We start from the raw sequence: 21,895 nt of genomic DNA, 5'->3' as shown, positions 1-21,895 counted from the left end.
TGTCACTATGGTGACGTTGTTCAAGCTGTGGCAATGATCATGCACAATGGCTGGCTGCTCTAATATTACTGTACTATCAGTCATCAGGCTTGATCAATTTTTATATATATATATAAACAATCAATCATAGTTTGTAGACTCTAAAACATTTACACAGACTGAATAATATACACGGATGTGGGGTCTTTTTTACCAAAGAATTGTAGCTGAATATATTTTGGCCTAAATTTTAGTTTTTACTCAAAAATTAGAAAATACCACCAAAAGAAAGCTCTATCTGTCTCAAAAAAATAATAAAAATTTAATTTGGATATAGTGTTGCATGACTGAGTAATTGTCATTCAAAATGTGACCACTCTGAAATCTGAAAATTGCCTGGGCAAGAAGGGTGTAAAAATGTCCAGTATTGAAGTGGTTGAATCAGAGTGAAAAATACTGAGGTACATAATAAATTAGCTATTTGGTTAAAATCTGTTTGTAGATCATTGCTTTATAAAAAGTATTGTGCCAGATATTAAGAATTTGTATTAATTCACATATGCATTACATACCACCAGCCTAACTCCTTTTTACATGCTATATGATTCAGCCCAGGTTCACACCAGTGCGATCGCAGACATCGCATGTGATTCGCACCTGCGGTGCAGATCACATGCAATGTCTGTGAGATGCGAGTTCAGCCATACAGTTGTATGGCTGAGCTCACATTAGATTTGCACAGAAAAAAGTCGAGGGACTTCCCCCCCGCACTAGAATCGGATGGCAGGGGTGTTCTCACATATGCGATCTGATTCTTGTGCGAGTTCACAGGTCGCATTGCGACCTGTGAACCGATCTGCGGGTGTCATTAACAATATAATGACACCCGCAGTGGTTTGCAGAAGGCAGTGTGAACTGCCTGCAGGAGGAGAACGATGCGGGAACCAGCTCTGTAATCGCGCTGGTTCCCGCATCGCATCAGTGTGAACCTAGGCTAAGAAAGCAGTAAGGCCCCTTTCACACTGGTGCGGTAGGGGGCGTCGGCGGTAAAACAGCTCTATTTTTAGCGCTGTTTTACCGTGGTATTCGGCCGCTAGCGGTGCGGTTTTAACCCCCCGCTGGCGGCCGAAAAAGGGTTAAAACCCCTCGTATAGCGCGGCTATAGCCGCGGTATAGCCGCGCTGTCCCATTGATTTCAATGGGCAGGAGCGGTGAATACACCACTCCAAAGATGCGGCTGACAGGAGATTTTTTCTTCTCCTGCCAGCGCACCGCTTCAGTGTGAAAGCCCTCGGGCTTTCACACTGAACAAACAGCGGAAGCTGTTTAGGGCGGTTTGCAGGCGCTATTTTTAGCGCAATAACGCCTGCAAACCGCCCCAGTGTGAAAGGGGCCTAAGCAGAGTGGGATAAGGGAAACTATCAGGTGACTCAACTCCTCTTAGAAAATTTTTCTTTCTTTTTGCTCGGCTTCATAAATTTCCCTAGTGTGTCTGATAACTAAAGGAAGTGCTGTTATCTGAAAAAAAGAAAACCTTATAGAACTTTCAGATAAGCGGTTTCATTTTTATTTGTAGCAAGATTTTAATGCAAATATTTTGTTTACTACTTTTTGTTTTTAGCTGTAGAAACACCCCAATGGCAGCCTGAAATTTCCAGGGAAGAACTAAACGAGAAGCTCAATACAGCATCGAAGAGTGTGGATCATCTGAGTGGTTTGCTGCATGAAACGGAGGCAACAAATGCCATGCTTATGGAACAGATAACAGTATGTCATTTGCTATTAAACAGTAACCACGCGTTTTTTATATTTTTATGCTCCAAAGACAGGAAAATTAATGGTTTATGTTCAGAGTGGTAGTGCGCAATTTGAAGTGGATATAATTGTTTGCAAATTGTGTAGAACAAAAAAGCATGATGCTGTATGGGAATAAACAAATATGTTACTGTTTACTGTTATACTTGGGGGGCTTGTTTCTAAAGCGGTTAATCTGACATTCACCAAACACAACTGCTGGTACAAATTCCTGGTGTATGCGAATTAGATGACAGTGATTGATTTACCCCCCAGTGGATGCTTGGTGAAACATATTTATTTTTACTATTTTATAAATATGATCTTTATTGTAGATATACAGACATTACAAAGCAAAAGATCAAAAGACAACCAGTAAAATTATTTTCTAATTTTACAACACAGGGCGCAGAGTACTTAAAGCAATTTTAAACCCAAAAGCAAACATTTATTATTTTGCAGCTTGCCATTTCTTAGATGTGAAGACTGCATTAATTTTCTTTTTCAGGCTTTCTTCTATTTTCATCTGGTGATCCAGCTGGAAAAAAAACTTTTTTTTTTTTTTTTTTTTTTTTTTTTTTTTAAGAACAAGGTCTTCAGCAGAATGCATCATTACAGAGATGAGACAAACCATTTAACACTGGGAGGGATGCTTACAGTGATCAGATTTTTATTTATGTAAACCCCCACATCTAATGATTGGTAAGCTGCAATATATAACATTTTTGGTTTTGGGTTTAATACTGTTTTAATTTAAATAGCTACTTGTATTTTACTGCCACTTTCAGATGAATGGGCGCTGAAAAAAAGGATAACCCCTTCCAGCTCAGCTAAGCCTCGTTTTTAGTTGGTGTTCTTAGGTGATGGATGTGCCTACAATGTCTTTCTTTTAGTGGCCGTTAGTCCTCCATTTCTTGACATAGTCTGCACACACTTGCTGGGGAGGGGAAAGGTTTCCCCTGGATTGATTGATCGCCCACGGCCCTAAAGCCAAGAGGGCGCATACCCAGGACCTGCATGCAAGAGCAGGACAGCCTGTATTGTTGCCATTTGGTACTGGGTCCTGGGTCCTGCAGGCAGTGATCTCCAGGGTACTCCAAATCTGAAGACCTTGCTAATGGGGTGCTGTACAGGTTCATGGCAGTGATCCCATTAGTGGGAGTTGAGTCCATGAAGGCCATACGGGGCAAGCCCACCATGAGCGTTGAAGGTTGGGCCTATTGGTGCTGCAGCAAGGATTGGTGAGTGCCTCTGTATGTGAAATAAGTGGCAGCCCCTTGGTGTCCCCAGTTGCTTTGGACATTAAAGGCTGCTTACAATGCAGGAATTGAGCAATACATCCATGTAGCAGCATACATAAGGGGTGGACGCGTGTGCGCAACGACTGCATTATGTGCTTCTGCGCATGCACAGAAGAGATTTTCTACTGCTCTGGACATGAAAACGTGCAATCGACAGCTCTTATGCACAACACTGACACAGGGCACAACCACAGAACACCTATGTCACAGCAGTGCCAGTGCTCTGCAAGTTTTTGGACACTTCTTAAAAAGGGAGTAACTCGTCATTTAGGCATCTACTTTTGGCAGACACCCCTTGCAACTGGGTTGCTGCTCTCGTTTTGCCTAGTTTACAAGCCTATTGACCATTGGCAAACCATGGCATTACACAGGCAGAAAGGTGGGCGGGGGGGGGGGGGGGGGGGGGGTAGGACAATAGGCTGGCTCCCAAATCCCTCTATCAGGTAGGGAGGATCCCCTGCATGGTTTGTCTTGTATTTGCACTCTTAAGGATCAGATTAGTGCTGAATCCCTGCCCTTTCTGGTATATCCAGTGTTTCAGGAGCACAATCTTGCTGTTCCTTTTGTGTTGAAAGAATTTTCAGCAGCCATTTACAAGACCAGCTTTCATGGGTCCTCAATGGTTTGAAATGCCTGATTCACAACGTGGGTGCTTTCCTTTCCCATCTCCCTCTTTCAGGGAAGATGAGATGTCAGAGGAACATCCTCAGGATGTGCAGAAAGAGAAAATCTGTTGAGAATCAGCAATCCTCTTTAGATGAGTCCTTTTCAGAAGGAGTCTCAAAGTCAGGGCTGTCTCAGATGCAGAAGATCACAGTGGACCTCCTCGCAATCATGTGCAAATTAATCTGAAGTTACCACTTCCGGAGTCTTCTTCTACAAAAGTCACTGGATTTTTTGGTCTGGCGACTGCCTGAACACCCCAGATCTTTTCCTGTGCAATCCCTAATTGCACAAGGTGATGTATGTCAGTTGGGCCTACCCAGAGGATGTGTTCTCACCAGTAAAGAGTCTCACTTTGTTATCTAATAGAGGAGCAGTTCAACTAAAAATGGGGTTCTCCAGCTGCTGACCCAGCCATTTTCAGTGTGAATAAGACCCTGATGGGTCCCGATGAATGAGGTCCCAGGCTTTAACCACTTTACTACCGATGCAGTTTTTACATTTTTCACACACGTAGTTACATAGTTATTCCGGTTGAAAAAAGACACAAAACTATAAAAATAAATTACATAAAAATAATATCCTACAATCCCATATACCCAATCCTATACCCACAGTTGATCCAGAGGAAGGCGGAAAACCCCAGCAAAGCATGATCCAATTTGCTACAGCAGGGGAAAAAATGCCTTCCTGATACCCGAGAGGCAATCTGATTCTCCCTGGATCAACTTTACCTATAATTGTTAGTACCCAGTTATATTATGTACATTTAGGAAAGAATCCATGCCTTTCTTAAAGCAATCTACTGAGTTGGCCAGAACCACCTCTAGAGGGAGTCTATTCCACATTTTTACAGCTCTTACTGTGAAGAAACCTCTCCGTATTTGGAGCCGAAATCTCTTTTCCTCTAGGTGTAGAGAGTGCCCCCTTGTCCTCTGTGTTGACCGTAAAGTGAATAACTCAACACCAAGTTCACTATATGGACCCCTTTATATATTTTGTACATGTTGATTATAGCCCCCTTTAATCTCATCTTCTCAAGAGAGAATAAATTCAGTTCCTCTAATCTTTCCTCATAGTGGATTTCCTCCATGCCTCTTATCAGTTTGTTGAAATCCTGCATTTTTTTGCTAGAAAATTACTCAGAACAATTGAGGTGGCATGATTTGGCCAGCGATTGGATATGGGAATGAGAGGAGAGTTCAAAGCACCTTGGTATTTGGGGATGGACTGATAGTTGTGCCATCAATCTCGACAGAAGTCAGGGGTAGGGGCATGTGAGAGGAAAATATATGAGCTCAGCTTTGGATAGATTGAGTTTGAGAAAGTGATGTGACATTCATATTGATAGGTCTGTTAGTAAATTTGTCTTATACAGTCAAGTCTATAAATATTGGGACATCGACACAATTCTAAGCTTTTTGGCATTATACACCACCACAATGGATTTGAAATGAAACTCTCAAGATGTGCTTTAACTGCAGACTTTCAGCTTTAATTTGAGGTATTTACATCCAAATCACGTGAACGGTGTAGGAATTACAACAGTTTGTATATGTGCCTCCCACTTTTTAAGGGACCAAAAGTAATGGGACAGTTTAATAATCATCCATCAAACTTTCACTTTTTAATACTTGGTTGCAAATCCTTTGCGCAGTCAATTACAGCCTGAAGTCTGGAATGCATGGACATCACCAGACGCTGGATTTCATCCCTGGTGATGTTCTGCCAGGCCTCTACTGCAACTGTCTTCAGTTCCTGCTTGTTCTTGGGGCATTTTCCCTTCAGTTTTGTCTTCAGCAAGTGAAATGCATGCTCAATCGGATTCAGGTCAGGTGATTGACTTGGCCATTGCATAACATTCTACTTCTTTCCCTTAAAAAACGCTTTGGTTGCTTTCACAGTATGCTTCGGGTCATTGTCCATCTGCACTGTGAAGCACCGCCCAATGAGTTCTGAAGCATTTTGCTGAATATGAGCAGATAATATTGCCCGAAACACTTCAGAATTCATACTGCTGCTTTTGTCAGTAGTTGCATCAATAAATACAAGAGAACCAGTTCCATTGGCAGCCATACATGCCCACGCCATGACACTACCACCACCATGCTTCTCTGATGAGGTGGTATGCTTTGGATCATGAGCAGTTCTTTTCCTTCTCCGCACTCTTCTCTTCCCATCACTCTGGTACAAGTTGATCTTGGTCTCATCTGTCTATAGGATGTTGTTCCAGAACTGTGAAGGCTTTTTTAGATGTTGTTTGGCAAACTCTAATCTGGCCTTCCTGTTTTTGAGGCTCACCAATGGTTTACATCTTGTGGTGAACCCCCTGTATTCACTCTGGTGAAGTCTTCTCTTGATTGTTGACTTTGACACACATACACCTACCATCCTGGAGAGTGTTCTTGATCTGGCCAACTGTTGTGAAGGGTGTTTTCTTCACCAGGGAAAGAATTCTTCGGTCATCCACCACAGTTGTTTTCCGTGGTCTTCCGGGTCTTTTGGTGTTGCTGAGCTCACCAGTGCGTTCTTTCTTTTTAAGGATGTTCCAAACAGTTGATTTGGCCACACCTAATGTTTTTGCTATCTCTCTGATGGGTTTGTATTGTTTTTTCAGCCTAATGATGGCTTGCTTCACTGATAGTAACAGCTCTTTGGATCTCATATTGAGAGTTGACAGCAACAGATTCCAAATGCAAATAGCACACTTGAAATGAACTCTGGACCTTTTATCTGCTCCTTGTAAATGGGATAATGAGGGAATAACACACACCTGGCCATGGAACAGCTGAGCAGCCAATTGCCCCATTACTTTTGGTCCCTTTAACCCTTTCATGATTAAGCCTATTTTTGAAATTTGGTGTTTACAAGTTAAAATCCGTATTTTTTGCTAGAAAATTACATTATATATATTTTTTTAGCAGAGAATCTAGAGAATAAAATGGCGATTGTTGCAATATTTTTTATCACACAGTATTTGTGCAGCGGTGTTTTAAACGCAAATTTTTGGAAAAGGGACACTTTCATGAATTTTAAAGAATCCAAACAGTAAAGTTACCCCAATTTTTTGTATAATGTGAAAGATGATTTTACGCCGAGTAAATAGATACCAAACATGTCACCCTTTATAATTGCACGCACTCGTGGAATGGCGACAAACTACGGTACCTATGAATTTCCATAGGCGACGTTTTAAATTTTTTTTACGGTTACCAGGTTTGAGTTACAGAGGAGGTCTAGGGCTAGAATTATTGCTCTCGCTCTGACGATCGTGGCGATACCTCACATGTGTGGTTTGAACACCGTTTACATATGCGTGCGCGACTTCCGTATGCGTTTTCTTCGCTGCACGAGCTCGCGGGGGCAGGGGCACTTTAAAAAATTTTTTTTTTTTTTTTTTTATTTTATTTATTTTTTTAATTTATAAATTGTGTTTAAAAAATGTTTTTATTTTTTTACTTTTACTTTTATTGCTGTCACAAGGAATGTAAACATCCCTTGTGACAGTAATAGGTGGTGACAGGTACTCTTTATGGAGGGATGGGGGGTCTAAAAGACCCCCCATCCCTCCTTTACACTTCAAAGTATTCAGATCGCCGAAAACAGCGATTCTGATACTGTGTACTTTTTTAAATCCGGCGCCTTTGGCAGCCGAGTAAACAGGAAGTGACGTCGCTTCCGCGTTTACAACGAGAAGGCTGGAACGAAGCCGCTCACAGCTTCGTTCCAGCCCGCCCCCAGCCGCCGAAGGTACCCGATTGGACACCGGGCCTCCCGATCGCACAGGAGGCCCGGTAACAGCGGCGGGAGGGGGGGGTGTCCCCTCCCGCTCCTCCGGTATAACAACCGAGCGGCTTTTAGCCGCATCGGTTGTTATACACGGGTAGCCGATCGCCCGCTGTAAACAACGGTACCGGGATGATGCCTGCAGCTGTGGGCATCATCCCGGTATAACCCCCGGAAAGCCGAGTACGCATATCTGCGTACGGTCGGCAGGAAGGGGTTAAAAGTGGGAGGCACATATACAAACTGTTGTAATTCCTACACCGTTCACCTAATTTGGATGTAAATACCCTCAAATTAAAGCTGAAAGTCTGCAGTTAAAGCACATCTTGTTTGTTTCATTTCAAATCCATTGTGGTGGTGTATAGAGCCAAAAAGATTAGACATTGTGTCGATGTCCCAATATTTATGGACCTGACTATTAGATACACCTTGCTAGTACCGGGTTAAACCCCCTTTGCATTCAGAACTGCCTTAATTCTTCGTGGCATAGATTCAACAAGGTGTTGGAAACATTCTTCAGAAATTTTGGTCCACATTGACATGATGGCATCACGCAGTTGCTGTAAATTTGTCGGCTTCACATCAATAATGCGAATCCCCTGTTCCACCACATCCCAAATGTGCTCTATTGGACTGAGATCTGGTGACTTGAGGTCATTGAAGCCCAGTGAACTCATTGTCATGTTCAAGAAACCAGTTTGAGATGATTTGAGCTTTGTGACATGGTGCATTATTCTGCTGGAAGTAGCCATCAGAAGATTGGTACATTGTAGTCATAAAGGGATGGACATGGTCAGCAACAGTACTAAGGTAGGCCATGGCATTTAAACTATGCTCAATTGGTACTAAGGGGCCCAAAGTATGCCAAGAAAACATCCCCCACACCATTACACCACCACCAGCCTGAACCATTGGTAGAAGGCAGGTTTGATCCATGCTTTCATGTGCCTTACGCCAAATTCTGACCCTATCATCTGAATGTCGCAGCTGAAATTAAGACTCCTCAGACGAGGCAACATTTTTCCAATCTTTTATTGTTCAATTTTGGTGAGCCTGTGTGAATTGTAGCCTTAGTTTCCTGTTCTTAGCTGACAGGAGTGGCACCTGGTGTGGTTTTCTGCTGTTGTAGTCTATCTGCTTCAAGCTTTGATGTGTTGTGTGTTCTGAGATGGTATTCTGCATAACTTGGTTGTTGTTTGAATTACTGTTGCCTTTCTATTGTCTCTGCCGATTCTTCTCTTACATCAACAAGGCATATTCGTCCACACAACTCCGCTCACTGGATATTTTCTCTTTTTTTGGACAATTCTCTGTAAACCCTAGAGATGGTTATGCGTGAAAATCCCAGTAGATCAGCAGTTTTTTTTAAAACTCAGACCAGCCGTCTGGCACCAACAAGCCACGTTCTAAGTCTCTTTAATTTCCTTCCCCTTTTTGATGCTCTGTTTGAACTTCAGCAAGTCATCTTCTCCACGTCTAGATGCCCAAATGCATTGAGTTGCTGCCATGTGATTGGCTGATTTAGCAATTTGTTACCAAGCAATTGAACAGATGTACCTAATAAAGTGGCTGGTGAGTGTGTATGTATGTATATGTGTGTGTGTGTGTGTGTGTGTGTGTGTGTGTATATGTGTGTATATATATATATATATATATATATATATATATATAAAATATAATGTGTGTATATGTGTGTAAATATATAATGTACTGTGCTAAATTGTTAGACAGGTGTGCAAAATGCTGTAAATTAAGAATGCTTCCAGGAATATAAGGGTTGAGTCTATTTTCATCAAATAACAAGATGGAAAGTAAATGAGAAATCCGAATCCAATCAACAAATGGCGTGACCACCCTTTGCCTTCAAAACAGCATCAGTTCTTTAATTCTTGTAAGGTACGCTTGTACACCGTTTTTGAAGGGAGCTTGGCAGGTAGGTTGTTTCAAACATCTTGGAGAAGTAACCACAGATCTTCTTTGAGATGTAGGCTGCCTCAAATCCTTCTGTTTCTTCATGTAATCCCAGACAGACTTGGTGATGCCTGTATCTGCCTGTATTTCTCAGCATTGAGGACACTGATTGATCCTTACCAAATCTCCAACTCCATTTGCAGAAATGCAACATCAAACTTTCAAGGGACCTCCACCTTCACTGTTGCCTGCAGACCATCATTATTGTACCGCTTTTTAGCCCTTTGCGAACAAACTGCCTTTTTCTTTGCCAAATATTTCACATTTTGACTCATCAGTCCAGAGCTATTTTTCTCCGCCCCATTTCTTATGTTTTCATGCATAGCCCATGGAAACAGTGCTAAGTGACTCAATATTGCACAAAAACATAGGAACTGTTCTGGAACTGCCCTCACCTGCAACACATTTGGAACCGGGCAGCCTCCAGAGTAGCACAGATTATTGGATCCATGATCACGCTAACAGCACCAATATGCTTATTATTTACACCGATCCCAGAATTACCCCCTCCTACCCAGAAACTGGTTAACACCCTTTTTTGTGTTATTCAGTGGGCCATAGCCCTAAACTGGCGATCTCAGTCAGTTCTTTGGCCCCAGGTGCTACAGAGGATGGAGACCATCCGTCTCATGGAACGAATCCACCACATGATTATGGACACTATGCACATATTCACCAACAAATGGTCTAACTGGCCCTTTTATGGGGTGCTGCAATAAAATGGGGCCCATTGTATTATATTTGCTTTTTATCTCTCTCCTCCCTACAGTCTTAGAGTTGCACCGCCTTTAAAGATATTGTGACCCTGGAGGTGGATCAAATTGAATTTAAGGCAATAATGACATTGGCAGCTTTCCATATCTAACCCAGCTAACTCGATGTAACCCTATTGACACGTAGAGCTGGGAAGGTGTATCCTTGTTCAGATTTTGTTTGTTTTCCTCTTTCACTGAGTAATCCTAAGCGTCTACCTTGGGTACCATACTCAGACCCCACTGTGCGAAGAAGAAGCCATTCATTCTTAAAGGGGTTGTAAAGTTGTTGTTTTTTTTTTTTTAAATAACACCTCCTCTGTGCAATGGTTTTGCACAGTGGCCCCAATCCTCCTCTTCTGGGATCCCTCCGCGGCGCTCCTGGCTCCTCCTCTTCTCGGGTGCCCTGACGGAGAAGCGCTTTCCCTGGGGTCACTCATGCGGGCGTGCTCCCGTGTCCTGCTGCTGCGTCCATTGACACAGACAGCAGGACCCGGCTCCTGCGTCATTGGGTTTGATTGACAGCAGGGGGAGCCAATGGCTCCCGCTGCTATCAATCTTTCCAATGAGGGCCCGAGACACCGGCTGGAGCTGGTGTGCTCGTCCCCGTCGCTGGAAAGACCAGGTTCAGGTAAGTAAAAGGGGGCAGCACAGGAGGCTTTTCACCTTATCGCATAGAATGCATTAAGGTGAAAAACCCTGAGGAGTTACAACCCCTTTAATGATACCCAAATACATTGGCAACCACACGTTTTTACATGTGCCAAACCACATGATGCTGCAGCACAGTGTGGTTCAGTTCGGCACGTTTTTACAGAAGGGTCGGGGACTTCATTCCCCACATGTGTCGTGAGTAGGGCAGCCCATTGAAATGTGCATGCATAGATGTTAGCCAAAGACAGGGTTTTCCTGTACTGTACACTAGGTTCCTGGCTATAAAAACAATGCAGTGTTTGACACACAAGCAGATACATGTGCGTAGAAATGGGAGTTTTTCACTTTTGTGTTATTCTCCTTTGTACTCGTCTCTTAATGCGTTTGGCACATAAATAATATTTTGAATTTGGCGGTCTTTGCCCTTTCAAACTCACAATCATGACCTAGTTTCAACATTCCATCCGGCTGACACACTTCCACCAGCCAATTCTGTCGAAAACACAGACACTTTGTTGCGCTTCCTGCTGCTGTTTTCTACAGAGACACAGCCAAAGAACATGGTCAGTACCTGGCTAAAGCGGCTCCCATATTTTGGACACACAAACCCCCATGACTTCTGCACCCATAACATGGAGAAATTTCCTTACGTTGTCTAGACCTGTAATACAAGTTTCAGGCACAAGGTGGCTCAAGCTGTCATATGTGTGTTTTAAAGTGGAACCAAAGTCCCACTTTCAAAAACTGCAAGCAGGCAGGCTCTCTATTGCTGGAGATCCTCGAAATTATTATTATTATTATTAAACAGGATTTATATAGCGCCAACAGTTTACGTAGCGCTTTACAACATGAGGGCAGACAGTACACTTACAATACAAATCAATACAGGAGGAAATGTCTCTTGTAAAGCAAAATAAACCTACCTGCCTGCTCGTGGGGACATCTCATGGTCTATGAATACAAGCCCTGTGTCCTGCACTGTATAATTAATATAAAGTGGATTTTAACCACTTCTTGCCAGACATACTGTACATATAAAAGCATTTTGACAGGAAGTGGATATAACCAGGATTATAGCTGCAGCCATAATCCTGGTACGGTCAGGTAAAAGCGATTGGCTGTAAATGCTGCTGTTTCACGTTTGTGCAATTTTAAATCATGACCTGTTTGGTATCTAGTGCTCAACACAACATCATCATTTATATTTTACCAAAAATTGGGTATTAGATTGTGTGTGTGTGTTTGTGTTTGCACCAAAATTAATTTGTGTGCCAGTTGCAACTGCCCCAGGACGTTCCTTAAAATATGGACCGGTTGAGCTAATGACCACGGTTTGACTATATAATGTGCAAATTTATATCCTGTTATTCACATCGCTATCTAATTCAGGAGCACTTTGTAAATCGATTTTGCCTTGGGGTTTACTTACTAGCATTCCTACATATGAGGGTAGCTTTATCCCTTTTCTTTTACCCTGTCCCTATTCATGTATCTTTCCTTATCCACCTTAGACCACTGCTATAGGCAACCTTAACTGATTGTAGTTTTCGGTAATTTTGACAATGTCCCAGCCCGAACAGTATAAGCGCCTTCTTTCTGTATCCATGTATATGGTAACTGAAGCAATTTATAACAAAAAGCATAACTTTTCTTTTTTTTTTTTTTTTTTGTTTTGTTTTGGATAGGGTGCAGAGGAATTAGAACATCTGTCAGTTTTTATTGCTGCCTGTGCCCCCCTTCAGGATGCTCTCTTTTTGTTCTATTTACCATTATCATTGAAAGTAAAAGAAAACCCATATTTTGGGTTGTGCCCTGAAAAGTCATAAAGGGGAATCTTCCAATGGGGTCACTAGTTCTGGTGACCTGGGAGCCCCCAAGGAATTCCCTTAGTTTGCAGGGATCTCATTTCACTCCCTGTTTGGCTATGGTAAAGGAAGTAAAGGGAAATCTCCACAATGGGACACAGTTTGCGAAAAAAAATCTGACAGCGCAAGAGAGGGTCATAACCCCTACCTAAAAATTTTTGCCTATGGTTCTTCTTCAACTTCCGCTTACTGAAATGTATGCTCCACAGTATAGCATATTTCTGTTATGCCCCATACACACGGTCAGATTTTCCGACAGAAAATGTGCGATCGGAGCTTGTTGTCGGAAATTCCGACCGTATGTGGGCTCCATCGGACTTTTTCCATCGGATTTTCTGACACACAAAGTTTGAGAGCAGGCTATAAAATTTTCCGACAACAAAATCCGTTGTTGGAAATTCCGATCGTGTGTACACAAATCCGACGCACAAAGTGCCACGCATGCTCAGAATAAATTAAGAGTCGAAAGCTATAAAATTTTCCGACAACAAAATCCGTTGTTGGAAATTCCGATCGTGTGTACACAAATCCGACGCACAAAGTGCCACGCATGCTCAGAATAAATTAAGAGTCGAAAGCTATTGGCTACTGCCCCGTTTATAGTCCCGACGTACGTGTTTTACGTCACCACGTTCAGAACGATTGGATTTTCCGACAACTTTGTGTGACCGTGTGTATGCAAGACAAGTTTGAGCCAACATCCCTCGGAAAAAAATCCTAGGATTTTGTTGTCGGAATATCCGATCAATGTCCGACCGTGTGTACAGGGCATTACTCTTTATACCTACGTTGTTTTTGTTTTTGTTTTTTTACATTTTAATAAACGTTCCTTTTCTAGAGAAAATTAATTGAAGTGTATTTTTTACTAAAAATTTGCGTTTGATAAAATAAAAAATTGCAACAGTGACCATTTTATTCTCCAGTGCCTCTGCTTTCTGAAAATGTACTATATAATGTTTGGGGGTTCTAAATTATTTTCTAACAAAAAATGTTGACATTTAACAAGTATGTGAAAAATCTGAAAATTGCCCTGGACAGCAAAAAGTTAAGGTACCTGTAATTTCCTTATCTTGACATACAATACAGGATGCAGAACCCTCCCCTCTATCTCTGTGGGCTTTTCACAGAGCTTATTGCTTTCTAAAAAACTGGACTCTCACAAAGTGGGTGGGTTTATATGAGCATTCCCCTAGGAAGGGCTCTAGCAAAGTTTTTGCCAGTGCCTGATCTTGTGAAGGTAATAGCATACATTATAACCTATGGTCTATGACTACAAGTCCTGTACTGTACTTCACGAGAAGGAATTTACAGGTAAGCCAAAATCCCTTTTACCTAACTTTTACCAAGCCGTCTGGTGATAGATGACTAGCGACCATCCAAACCTGAGCAACGGCCCTGTCTTTATATGCATGACATTGGTTAGCAGAATACAGTGTATCCTGAAATCTACTGTTTTTGCAAACGTTTTTGCTATTAACCTAATAGTTGAATATGTTTTTCCATCATAGCTCCTGAAAAATGAAATTAGACGTCTGGAAAGGAATCAGGAAAGAGAAAAATCTGTGGCTAATTTAGAATACCTGAAAAATGTCTTGCTACAATTCATTTTCCTCAAGGCAGGCAGCGAAAGACAACGTCTCCTTCCTGTCATAGACACCATGCTGCAGCTTAGCCCAGATGAGAAAGGAAAGCTCTATGCCATAGCTCAAGGTAGGATAGATAAGGTTGAATACAAGCCTTTCTTTTGTTAATTGTCTTTGTTTTGTTTTTCTAGAGCACCTAGTAAAATTGTTATCCTGAGATCTTTCTCGTTTTGTCTCATAGGTGAGGAGGAGTCTGCATCTCAGCCAGCTGGATGGGCCTCCTATCTCCACAGTTGGTCAGGACTCCGGTAGCTTCCAGGACAGAGAGACTTGTACAAAAACATTCCAAATTTGCACTAAAACATTGTAAGGATTTTACAGTACATGGTTTTATGAATAATTATTGTTAAAACTGGAAACTCCCAGGTGTCTTTCAAAAATGAGGAATCTTAGAGTGCCTATTTAAAAGTGAATATTATATTGTAAGTACCTCTGCACAAAGTTATTTTACTATGACTACATACTGTGATTCCTTTCTGTTTGGTTGGTTATAGCTTTTTCATCATCACTTAGTACATTGCTTTTAAGAAAAGATTTATAATTTGCACACTGCTGCAACATGTATGAAGGTGGCATTTTTTTGTTTTTGAAATGTCTTAATGTATATGGTATTACAAACCAAAGAATGTATGCTAGCTATTAGCAACCTTCTTTAGGCAGTTGTCAGCTTATTTAAATTAAGTTGATTTTATTATAATAAAGCCTCATCTTTTATTTCAGCTTGATCTCTGTGTATATGAAAATATTCAGTTTTGAAGAGTTATACAAGTCGCACAAGAAAAATAACCGTTCTGTTTTTCTTAAAACCCAACAAAGATTTAAATTTTTTTTGCCTCATATAATTCAGAGAGAATCTATATATTATCACTTGTTTTTTTCCCAGTTTAAATGAATATGATAACAAGGATATATACAGAATACTGTGATCCACTTTTATGAACTTTATTAATCTGAAAGGTGTAAAAAAATGTTGCGAAACAATAGACGGGCAGTTCAATTGGCGGTAAAGTATTTGGGAGGATAGAGGAGAATGTAAGCATTCCTTTTGGTTTTGTCTGGCCCGATTTTTACAGAATGGGTGACTTGGAAAGAAAAAGAGGTGGTCACAAACCAATAAGGCTTCTCATTAAAGTAATATTAAACCCTTCACCATTTTAACAGTAAAGTAGCCATGCCCTTATATAAAGAATATAACACAATGTATCTATAAAAATACCGTTACTAGCCAAATGTTTCCAAACTACTCTCTCATCCCCAGTTCCATTTCCCCCATACGTCTAGCTGAATTGGATGCACACTGTAAATGCCAGAAATTCACATGACTGGAACTACATATCCCATCGTTCTTGGATCCATTGACACACAGTGCATGCGTGCCCACAGCTGTTAATCTTTCTTTGTCGAAGGGCTGGGGCGTTAGCTAACTGGGGAAAGGTGGGGTTCCATGCTACCTGTGCCTTCCCTCCAAGGGCAAGGAACCACCTTAAGAATGGAAACTGAGTATGTGGATAATTTATTTGTGTTTTCACAGTAATCACAGATGGGAAAACAGAATTCAAATATCAAACCAAGTAGGTATGCACCTGTGCTGTGTTTGTCATTATTATACAGAGGGTTTGATATCACTTTATTTGTAAAGGGTCCTTACAAAACAATCTGTAATACATGAGTTATGCCTACACAGTAAGGTAAAGAATGTGTAGGAGGTTAGTGTCAATGACCTAGATATACTAATTGAAAAAAAAGCATATTATGCACATTTCTCCAAGCATTATGCCTTGTAAACTTTCTGCAAGTACAGAAAAAAATGGCTGATGTGCCAGAATCATAGTGCCCTTCTAACTTCCTCTTTGATGTGACAACACGGTGTAATTCTTGCTGCAAATTCCAAAGCACGTGTTGTCAGCCTCAGGTGTAATTCCCAGGGTTGCCAAACTCCCGAAGTGATATTTACTGACACAACACCAAAAACTTACTGACAGAGACTCTCTCTCTCTCTTTTTTTTTTTTTTTTTTTTTTTTTTTTTTTTTAAGCTGGCGCAAGGCAAAAAATTACTGGCAGACACTTTTTTTTTTTTTGCTGGCAATTTAAACCATTTGCCAGCGTGACCATTTTCAGTGCAAATATCAATATTTAAGCTACACACATGTAGCTAGTGCTATTCGTGACAGGGGACAGAGCTCCAGCAGATGCCTCAGCTGTGTTCCTGTGTGCTATCTGAAGGGGGTGTGCCCCTCTACTCCAATGTGCTCTCAAAACTCTTCTCATTGAACTCCGCAGAGTCTGACTTCAGCTTTCCACCCCCTTTTTTCTAAACTCTCAGACAAGCTTTAAGTATTCAGCAGATTATTGAGCAGATGTAGAGAAGAGAAGACTACAAATGGACAGCTACAACTTATGTAGGAGGATTTGTCATCTCTGTATCACCTGAGGCCAGTCAATTCACTGGGAATATGTAAGAGTTTACAACCCCTTTAAGTTATAACAAAAGGGGAAAACTGCAAACTCTGATGTAAAGGGAAACTCCCGAGGGCTCCAATTTAAGGGGAACTCTGATGTGGGGGACACTCTGGTGACCAGAGCACCTTCTGTAGAGTGAATAAACTAAGGTGAGGGGGGGTTATTGAAATAAGGGGGAACCTTTATATCAGTGCCCGGGGCCCCCCCTTACCTTAGTGTATTATTCGCTCCCCCTTACACCAGTGACCCCCCCCCCCCCAACAGACTTTGCGAGGCCTGGCTAGCTATGAGCTGTCACTGACATGACCTCCAGGCTCCTCCATTGCAGGCAGTCATACACGGTCCAATCCAGGCGGCTCCTTATCACTACCTCTGTCCTCTTCTCCTCCGGAGTCCTCCACTCCAGTGACACAGTTCCGACTCCCGGCAGCTCTCCCCCTCCAGTCCTAATGTGTGATCCATAAAAGGTGCAAAGCAGTGTCATGATTTCACCGCGCTCCCGGCCAGCAAAGGCAATGTACAGTTCCAAAGTCGGCCAGAAGCCATTTTCTTTTATGGCAGCTGTTATCCGTAATGGACCTTTACGGACAGTTTGTAAATTGGCTGATATTTACAAACTGTTCATAAATTTATGGATGGTTGGCAACCCTGGTCATTTCTGATTGCAAAGGTCAAAGCCCTCTCCTCTTCCCACCCACCACCCCTTCCTCGTCTCCATATCCCATCCTTTTTCCATTTACACAGAGCACAGGAAGTTATTAGGTCACAAAGATTTCTGACAAAATCAAGGGGTTTTTTTTTGCACTAACCAAGCAGATATAACAGAAAATGTCAATGGTATATTTAGTAGACTAAGAAAAAGTAAAAGGGAAAAGTGCATTGTTAGGCTTTTACATATACTTTACTGTTTTGTTTTTTTCCATTTTTTTTTTCTTTCTTTTATCGCGTGTTAATCACTCCAACCAGTTTATCAGATGTATAGATTGCATTAAAGATGAATTCCGGGCATTTAGCTAATTATACAGCTGAAATACATATATGGACAACATTTTACCCTGGATTAGTAGTTCTCTAGTTTTTCAGTTACGTCTGCCATCCAGCAGAGCCAGGTCAGGGACCTCCCACTTTAAGTTACAACAGGACCCAGAACAACACCTTCTTCTATTAGCTGATTGGACATTAAACAAGAAGCAGCATAGTGATGGGGTTATCCCTCTGCGCATTCCCTATTAGTACAATCCTGAATGATGGCCTTTCGTCTTCTAGGAACAGTTCTGCTGAGCCAGAAGTTTACAGAACTCTGATATCAAGACAGTTTTAGGTACCTGCACCCGATGCATTTTAAAAACATGTAATGTTCAGCTTTAATTGTGTGTGTAACACAAGTTTTCTGTTTGTACAAAGTGGTTTATTGAGAAGCATTTTAAGGATCTTTTTATTGACTTGTACTGTCCGTTTACCTTACTGGTTAGTGTAATAAACACAATGAAGCGCTTTGGCCCTTTTGGCATGTAGGCTTATGGAGCTTAGTTATGTATGTTTGTGTGCTTGTCACTGTTGATGGAAATGTTAATTGGAAAGGAATTGACAGCACAAAAATATTGTTTACTTATATGTTTGGAGACTGTTCAGTATTTTGCATGTAATTTCTCTTGTCTATGCCCCAGCATAGACAAGCATTAAATACCTCCCTTTTCCTAGAAAATGTGAAGACTGGTGTAAAGCTGGACATACATTGTTAATATTTTTTTTCTTTCCGTCAGCAGGCTGAAAGGTTCAACTCATAAAATCACATATTTTTTTCACTACATAAACTTCAGCACAAACCGGAAATTTTTTTTGAGTTTTAGTTTTTTTTTTAATACATAGATTAGTACAGGTTACTGAGGGACACACGTAGGCTCATAAATTGTCCTATATAAATATACGTATAGACAGACCAGCACTCTTTTAAACTAGTATCAGTCTCTCTCAATTTAGCAACCCGAAACAGTACTGAGAGCTATCACATCTGATACCCAAAAATTCAACACTGCTGTAGCCGAACAAAATGTTTTAGATTTTACAGGGGAACAAAAATATGAGTTGGCTTAGATTTCTTACTATTGTCAATAAGGGGGGGGGGATTTGAGTTGCCTTAAATTTCTTGCTTAGTATTGTAAGTAAAAGGAATTGTTTGCTACAGACTTTATAAACTGCATTGATACCCTGTCTGAAATTTTATAGAGACAAGTATATTGACAGTTATATCACAAGTAGAGTCTTAATCATAAACGGGTTTATTACATTATTTGCTTATGGGCACTGTTTTTTTCTAGATCTATGTTTTGTGTTACCTAGGCTGCAAATACTATATTCTATTTTAATTTCCATAATTGCTATCTGTACTAATATAAGCTGGATATTAAAGAATCTTTACCAGGGTATGGTGTCACTGCAAAAATAGCAATTTTTTTTTTTTTTTTTAACAATTACCATTTCAATAACTGTCTTTCTAATTTGCATATGAAGGAAATGTATTTTTAGACAAGTACTATGCATGGCTACTTGTCTGCTTAGAGAAAATTTGGTAGACCATATAACTGTGCCTCAGAAAATATGCAGCCGCTATAAGCAAGAATGCTGTAATCTGCTCAATCTTGCATGAGCCTGTACTATATGTTAAAGTTGTTAAAGCTTGCTGGCTTATAGCAGGCATCATTCCCATTATCAAAATTTTTATTGCTATTACCTTTTTTTTTAGCCAGAATAGTCTTTTCTGTGCTTGTCTCCTATTTAATTTCACTTTGCTACAGGGTACTGACAATCCCCGACTTCATGGCTAATGCCTGCCAGCAGCTATTATACTGTCTGATGATAGTGCTGCAGTGGCCCATAAGGGCAGCATTTGCTTTTTGAAACTTAGAGAAAGTAAAGTCAAACAAAATTAGAGGGGGCCACATAAAGGTAATAGCATGCATCTCTTCGTGTTTGCTTTTAGGTGGGACATTTTAAGTTAAATACATGCTTCATTTAAGCAAATGTTACTAGAGATTAAACTATGTTGTGTAAACTAGTTAATTGCAGTATCCCATTTACTATACAAGGGCAGATATTTGTTTATGGTCCTAATATTGCAATTACCTGATGCTTTGTAGTGTAAAAATTTAACCTTGAATGCTAAAAAAAAGTATCTACATTTTATTTTTTTTATTTATAAAATTGCCGGATCAATAGATTAAGGCTGGGTTCACATATGTGCAAATTGGATGCGGATTTACCGTGACTGACTCTCAATGGAGCCGGTTCACACAGGTCCGGGGGGTGTTGCGGTTTGCAAAAGGGTCCTGTGCGTGTTTGGGTCTAGTTCAGGCAAAAATTCCCAGGCAGGAACCCGCAGCCGCACATATGTGAACCCTGCCTAAAAGAATGGAGATTCCCTGGTGGTTTAGAGGTTAGCTTTGGAACCTTTATTAGGAAAGTCAAATTAATATTTTTGTTTCTGTAGGCTGTTTCTAACTTTTTTTTCTTTTTCATAAACCTGCCCTTTGTGATAAAATGTTTTTCAAGTACAAATTACTTGCAAACGAATAGAGAAAATTGAGTACTGTCCATGATACTTTTATTATTTGCACTAACATACAATTTTTCAGGACAAGCTTTCGGGGTATGTCCCCTTCTTCAAGGTCCAAGCAGTATTGATTCACAAATTTTTAAGCAGAATGTTAAAAAAAAAAATTGTATGTTCGTGCAAATAAAAAAAAGTATCCTGGACAGTACTCAATTTTCTCTGTCACAATTGCACTAATACGGCTACAATCACACTAAGTATGATAGCAAACAAATACAATTTGAGACCTTCTCTTCCCACAATTAGCCCGTGTATGGACCACCTAAATTAGATATCTACTGGGATGGCCAGGGCAGAAGATGTTGTTGTTTAAGGGCTGTATACGTGAGTGTTGCTCTCAAGCAACCATTTTTGTTATTTCTAGAATAATATGGACAGCTGACTCTCACTTGAACCAGATCTGTTGCAGACTGGGTTACCCGATGCCAGGAAGGGGATGTCTTTGTAGTCTAGATACTGCATTAGAGAAGGATAGGGAGCAGAATGTACTTATAGAAATAATGTGGTTGTTTCTTAGTGTAAGTTATAATATAAAGGTATAAAAGCAGTTTTTTATTTTAAAGAAATCAGCACTGTTTTTAAGTTTTGTCATATTTTCATAAACACTTTTTTTGTAAGTGTTTTAAAGCAATGTATACCTTCTCTAGGGTCCCTGTGTGATTTTAGAATCTGCTTTTTCAGGACCTCTAGATTTTCATCATCATCCTATATATTCTAAGAAAGATACCTCTTATGGAAAACCATGACAAACTGATGCTTGAAGTTCAAGAATGATAGCAAACTGATAGGTTTCCAGTGAGGAACTCCTTTTCCAGGGAGGCTCCAGTGTTTCCAGTGAGGCTTTTTTTCTAAACTGTGAATAAAGATTTAAATGTCTTCCCACTGTTACAGTATACCTGCTGAAATAAAAATGGTTGCCTTGACAATGTGTTTTTGGTTTTATTTGTTAAAATGTGTTTGCTTGTTTTTTTTGTTTTTTTTTAATCCATGTAATTTTGCTAGTAGCATATTAATATTGAGCAATCTAGTCACAAGATGGCTGTCTAGTCATCAGTTTAGGCAATAATCTAGTCCAATTTAGTAAGACCTTAAAGTGATTGTGAAGTCTTGTGTTTAAAACAAAAAACATATACTATATATATATATATATATATATATATATATATATATATATATATATATATATATATATATATATATATATATATATATCTATATCTATATCTATATCTGTCTCGATCAAACCTGTTATACTCACCTGCCCTGTGCAGTGGATTTGCACAGAGCAGCCCATATCCTCCTCTTCTCAGGTCCCTCTTCGGTGCTTTTGGCCCCTCCCACCTATTGAGCGCCCCCACAGCAAGGAGCTTACTGAGTATATATGCAGTGTGAGAGGTAGATGCCTGTTTTTAGGTG

At 40.5% G+C, this 21,895-nt stretch overlaps 1 protein-coding gene across 3 annotated transcripts; it reads left to right on the top strand.

Annotated features, from left to right (window-relative positions):
* Positions 1–1,600: 1,600 nt before the first annotated feature.
* Positions 1,601–21,405, top strand: LOC141127919 (GRIP and coiled-coil domain-containing protein 2-like; the record flags this gene model as incomplete). 3 transcript variants are annotated; one of them, XR_012241610.1, is given in 4 exon segments in its annotated part: positions 1,601–1,746; positions 14,274–14,475; positions 14,590–14,714; positions 21,161–21,405. XR_012241610.1 is itself a non-coding variant. In XM_073614801.1 (3 exon segments), coding segments are annotated over 3 exon segments (419 nt in total), but the record flags the coding sequence as incomplete, so codon positions are not given.
* Positions 21,406–21,895: the final 490 nt, after the last annotated feature.

This window comes from Aquarana catesbeiana, linkage group LG02 (assembly GCF_042186555.1).
Source record: "Aquarana catesbeiana isolate 2022-GZ linkage group LG02, ASM4218655v1, whole genome shotgun sequence".
NCBI lineage: Eukaryota > Metazoa > Chordata > Amphibia > Anura > Ranidae > Aquarana > Aquarana catesbeiana.
The sequence above is the reverse complement of the archived record's forward strand: the minus strand, read 5'-3'. Positions and strand labels throughout refer to the sequence as shown.